Source organism: Neopelma chrysocephalum, unplaced genomic scaffold, assembly GCF_003984885.1.
Source record: "Neopelma chrysocephalum unplaced genomic scaffold, ASM398488v2 Primary Assembly neopelma1_85, whole genome shotgun sequence".
Classification (NCBI taxonomy): Eukaryota; Metazoa; Chordata; class Aves; order Passeriformes; family Pipridae; genus Neopelma; species Neopelma chrysocephalum.
The window spans coordinates 7,035,476-7,041,475 of record NW_020897747.1 but is presented as its reverse complement, the minus strand read 5'-3'; the positions used below and the strand labels follow the sequence as shown (position 1 = coordinate 7,041,475).

Here is a 6,000-nt window from a genome sequence, read left to right as displayed (position 1 = left end):
GCCGCCGCGTTGCCCCTCGGCCGCGGGCACCCCCCGGCGCCCCTCGCGGGGCCCGGCGGCACCGCGGCCCCGCCGGAGCAGCGAGGGGCGCCGGGGGGTGCCCGCGGCCGAGGGGCAACGCGGCGGCCGCGCTCAGCCCCGCGGGCCCCCGGAGGACGGGAGAGCGGCGCGGCTGCGAGGGGCCGAGGAGCCGAGGCTGAGCAGCACCACCTTCGCGCTCACTGGGGATGCGGCGCACAACCAAGCCATGGTGCACTGGTCCGGGCACAACAGCAGCGTGAGTACCACAGACAGACCCGACCCGGCGGGGCTTGGCGGGGAGGGAGCCGGCAGACGGGCGGGACGGTGCCGAGCCGGGGCGGGTGGTGCGGCGGGTAGAGGGGCGCTGGGCCGCCACGGCGCCCTTATGGCCAGCGGGAGTGGGACGCGGGGCGGTGGCCCCAGGAAAAGAGAAAAGTTTTTCTGGGGAAAGGCGAAGGCGAATGGGAACACCGTTCCGCCCCCGCCCCCGCAGGCAGAACCGCGATTCCCGGCTAGCGGGGCGGGAGCGCCCCAGTCCTCTCCCCTATGTAGGGAGGATCCGCGGCGCCCCGCTCCAGCCTGTCCCGAGTGTTGCACCGCTGGGCACCCTTTCTCTGTCTCCCTATATGTGATATACACCTCGGCATGCTTCTCTGCCTCTGTACCTGGGATGAGTGACTACAGATGTGGTGGAAAAGCACTCCAGTGCCCCGCTGTGCGTGCTGGAGGCAAGAGAGATCCCATTAATTCATTAGGAGGTGGAAAGCCCCACACCACGTCAAGGGGCTTTGAGACGAGGCAGGTAGTGCAAGCACAGCAAAAAGTTTACAAAAAATCCGTGGCATCTCACGCCTTTGTCCTCAAGTGAATAATAATGAGTCACTGGGGTGTCCCTGAAAGCCTGTGGGATTTTATGTGTGTGTAAGGGGCATGTCCCAAAAGCCCACACGCTATTGTGCCATGATAGTACAGGGCCCTCCCTCACACCCTCTTTGCAACGCCCGGCAGATGGCTGTGGACAAAACTTCAAGTTTTTTTTGACTTGGTATCAGAAATACCATTTCCACTCTGATGTAGTCTGGGAACATACATAATTTAAAGGACTCTGGGAAACCTTTATGTCTGGTGACAATATTCCTATTATTCTGATTATTATAGCTTGTCACTGCCTTGAAAATGCCTCTTTTATTGCTTTGCCACTATTGGAAATGGGTATAAAGCAATTAGCAGCATAAAACAGATTGGCTGGCTTTTCAGATACATACTTCATGAAACTTGCTAGTCATGAAAAAGCAAATTGTCTACCTTCTTATCTATCTGTCTCTCTATCTGTGCATCAGCTGTAGATTCTAATGTTCAATTCTACCACCTCTTTATTTTTTTTGACTGGAAGTTTTTTTCTCTATTTATTATTACTTAGGCAATAATTCTGACAGCAATGTAGATGTTACTTTGATTTAACCAATTTTTAAAGGCAGTTGTGTTTGCCAAACATGAATTCCACTCTCATTAAAGATGAAAGCAAACATTCAAGAGAAAACAGCTGCATGGTATATTTCAACACTAAACTTGTCTCTAGGATTATTTATTTTTAATGTAACATGGCACGTAATGAAGAAAACAACCTATATGCCCTCTCTTTTGTTTCATTTGGGTGCTGAATCAAGGGGTGTTGAGCAGTAGAAGATAAAATGCCTCCTCCATGCCTTCCCAGCATGAATTTCCAGTAGTTTTGAGTATTTCTGGCTGAAGTAGCAGAGAAAACTCATTCTGTAGGTATTTGCAGGGGAAAGAAAGGTTATTTTTTCTAAAACGCAGGTCAGAAAGTGATTTTCACAAAATTCTCCCTCCTTTCTTGTTTTTTACAGAAATATGCCATTTGAATAACTAGTTTCCTTATTCTTTAACTTCAGGTGACTGAGAAGGGTAATGAAGGAAAATGTTTCCATTGTTCATGACTTTCCATTAGGACTTTGCACCTCAGGATACCATGCATTGAAAGCTTCCAACTCAAAAGCAAAAGCAAAAAGATGGGTGTTTATTCGCAATGTGGTGTTTGTACGAAGGAGAAGCAGACATGTTAATAAATACCAGTGTTATTGTTTCGTGTTTTTTCTAATAAAAGGTTTAGCATTCTGAGTCTTTCTCTCCTGTCTTTTGGAGAGAACATACTGCATTCAGAGACTAATTGGATTTTTTTTTTTTAAACAGTGTAGAGAGAAAGTTAAATGCTTGAACCTGGGTCCTTTCATTTATTAACAGATAAGGCTGAATTCAATGCCTGTTTTTCTGCTGCAGTTCAGTTTTTACCTCATTCTGCTGTTGGGGTGTCTGTGGCACAGGAACATCAAGCAATTTGTGCAAGGTCACCCGGGCAAACAGTGTGGCTTCTTTTGCCAGCCACATTGGTTACCAGTCCCTCAACACAAAGCATGTATTTTCTTAGGTCACAGGAGATACAAAGCAGCAGGAAGGTGTATTGAAAACAGCAAAGATATTCACTCGTGTCTTGATTATGCCAGCTGACCTAGGAGATTAGCTACGATGTGTAGCTACCAAAGCCATAAAAAGTCATACAGCTTGCTTTTACCAATTCCCTGTTACTTGAACAGACTTCAAAACCTAAGCTTTTGTCACTTATGTTTTATTAAAAACACGATCAATCAAATTTCATGCAAAGAAACAGTGTATTTCAAATCAGACATTAGTGGTGGGATGTTTCTAAACACTGGATGGATTCACAATGATGAAGGTATAGTAATAAAAAATTGGAGTTTTACTGGGATGTATAGATCTACAGACACTCCACAAAACGGACATCTTCATAGCTCCTGGATGTCCTGTTACCTAGAATGTAAAAATCTCTTGTGATTTTTTTTTCCTTTATTTTTATTTTAAGAGCAACTCTGACTCCATCTCCTACCCCACTTTCCTGGCATGTCCCTCAAATCTCAATTTAACTTATTAAAAAATAATCCCTTCCAGGCAACAAACTTTTGTTTTCTCCATTTGTAGATAGTGAGGTCAGGATTATGATAGAGACAGAAGGCTGGTGAGATCAGGGAATTTGGGTTCTCTGCTTTGTCCTGCCCAGAGGCTTTTTCCGTGACCTTAGGAAAGACAATTAACCTCTCTGGATCTCCTCTTCCATGTTAAATGAGGATAGTACTACTTAGCTACCACAAAGTGGTGGTGTGGAGCAGAATTTATTTCTGCTTTGTACAATACCTGAGGATCTTCAAGTGAAAATTGTTAGGAAAATGCAAAAATACTATACTGTGTAGAAATGAGGTTTGTGTTCTCTGCGTTCTGGTGAAGGGAATTTGGCTTAATTCAGTGGGTCTGATATGAGAAAAAGGAGACCTCTGCTTGGGCTTCAAGTATCAATCTGCTCTCATAGAAGCATTTATTGAACAAGGTCACTGAAGCTCTTGGGGAACCTTGTAGAGGTCAGATAAATTGTTTTCTTGCCAAGGCCTTTCTGAAGGAAGGAGAATTTTTAGTGAAAACTACTATTATTCCCAGAAGATCTGCAGGCCATTCTTTTTTCAAAGCCATTTGAATGTGTTCTCTGAACACATACACTGTGTACAAATGTGCCATTTGGTGAGCGTTGTGTCCTCTACACTTGTTTTTCCTCTCTAGGTGTTTATGTTATAGCATGAAATTTTTACTTGTTCTGCTCACCAGATACTCTCCAACCTTTCTGTGATGATGATTTGATTCCTCATAGTATCTTTTCTCCTGTCCTCTCTCCCTGATTTCTAGGATAAGTACCTGAAAAAGAAAAGGTAGCAGCACCTTTAATGCTCTTACAGTTTTAAATCTCACTATCTTGTTTCTTGACAGTAAGTTTTTCAAGGGATTTCAACAAGCGACAGTGAATAAAACACACTTACTAGGATTGCTCTCCTGATATGATCACTAGTGGAATGGTAAATGGGAACTGTTGTCATTAGATTTCAGAGTTGTCCCTCTGATTAATGTAGCTGTTTATTGGAAGTGCTTAATTCTGTCTATGCTTTTTCCATGATGGAACTACTGCAAATTCTGTGGTGTTGTGGGTGATTTTTTTCAATATAAGAAGCAAATGTGCACATTTCTAGCTTTCTCTAGAAGATATTTTCAGTGCACTATTGATGAAGAGGCAGCAGCTAATAGTCATTATGTGATTTAGGCAGCCCATGTATATGTGCCTTTACCTTTCTAGTAACCAGAGGCAAAATTCTGCCATAAAGATGAGAAGTGCACTATAATGCCCCAGTAAGAGCATGAGAGGGCATTTGTTTAAAGCATGTGTGTATTGCAGGTTGTTGCAGCCAGGCCAAGTTCCTATATGATCCTAGGGGTTGGACTTTTTCTATATACTATAGGGAAAATGTACAGTGCATTTTTTATCTCACTGCAGTACAGCAGTGCAGAAGATGGTGTGCTTAAATGATGTAGCTGCTACTTGTGTACACCATGCAATTGCATCGATGTTTACAGTATGATCCAGGCTCTGAAAATTGGGGAAGGCAGGATAAAAGCTAGTGGGACATTGGACTGGAGCCTTGTTTTGTCTTGACAGCCATGCTGCACTGTTTTCTCCAGAGGTCCAGTCAACCTGTGACTGTCATCCCTATAGTTAATATGGTTTTAAGATTCACTCCAAGACTAGGAGTATGAGATGTCTTTAGGACAAGATGGTAAGGAGGGGGCTGATAATACTGCAGTAGCCTATGGTCATCCGAAGTAGAGTTAGAAAGAAGATGCAGCTTATCTTATTGGTTGAAGAGGAATTAACATGCGGTAACAGCCAAAACATATGTCAGCCTGGATATTAGAAAGAGTTTCTTCTCAATAAAAATGGTACAGCAAGGCACCAGAAAGTCTTTAGAGATTTTCAAGACTCATGTAAAGATGACCTGATTGGAACAACCCTCCTCTGAATAGGTTTTCTTTTCCTCCTGCTGCCCCTGATCCTGTTTCTTTCCCCTATGCAAGCTCTGAGGGCTGACAGTGACAAGCAGGTTGTACAAGTTCTTGCAGTGAAGCCTGTCTCTTCCGGGAATGATTCCTCTGAATGGTGTTGGCAGTGTTCTGGTGTGATCTGCTAATGTACTGGTGGTTTGATGCTGAGACATTACTCACTCCCATGGCAAATTACAAGCTAGGGAGGCTGATGGGCTCACTGTGTGCCAGGTAGTTTTTCATTAAGATGCCTAGCAATGCAGTGTGTGATGGGCAGAACGAGATGGACAATATTTGCAATTCCAAATACAGTGCTATGCTTGGAAGGGAGGAAGGGGAATCTTTAGTCAGGCAATGCTGCATTTAGTTGTTAGCCATGGGTAACTGCTCCAAAAGCCCAGTTGGATTTCAGTCTAAAATGTTTACTCCTAGAGTGCAAAATGGTGAAAGAGCAATCATTAAATGCGCTGCATTTGGTAGATATTTGAATTGCTGTTGTAGACTTTCTTTCTCAAAAGCAGCTTTTGACCAGGTTGCAGTCTCATTGCCACTGAAGGTAGGCCAGCTCTGACAAAATGTCTTAATGCATTTCCACTTGTCCTCTACCGTTAGCAATGAACGTTGCCACTAAAGTCCTTCTCTAGAATGTTGCCAATCCATTTTTAATTAATATTAAAATAGAAAATTGAAATTAAAAATTAAACTCCATCATGGCGACTGCATTTGTGGTTGTGTTGAGTCAGTAGAGCAGGAAGAAGGTGTCTGCAAAATATTTCTTGTGTTACTTCTTTCCATACTGGTTTCTTTGCAAAGTCAGTTTGATGTCCAGTGGACAGGCCTGGATATTGCTTGTGGATCCTGTGAAGGTGACAAATTCCCCAGGCCATTACCCTGCCGGGCACAGCAAGTTGTTGATGTTCTTGTAGTTCTAAATTCAGTAACAGAACTGCTCCTGTCCTAAGTGCCTGTCAGCAGTTTCTCTTCAGACCTTTGTACTCAGACTTTTTCACAATCAGGGATAGGCCT

At 43.8% G+C, this 6,000-nt stretch overlaps 1 protein-coding gene across 1 annotated transcript in view; it reads left to right on the top strand.

The window, feature by feature from the left end:
* Positions 1-6,000, top strand: part of SORCS3 (sortilin related VPS10 domain containing receptor 3) — a 286,600-nt gene that overhangs the window by 1,154 nt on the left and 279,446 nt on the right. The window contains exon 2 of the mRNA XM_027692189.1: positions 1-277. This exon is cut by the window's left edge and continues 6 nt beyond it. Within this exon, the coding sequence (XP_027547990.1) occupies positions 1-277 (277 nt within the window). The remainder of the gene's footprint in view (positions 278-6,000) is intronic.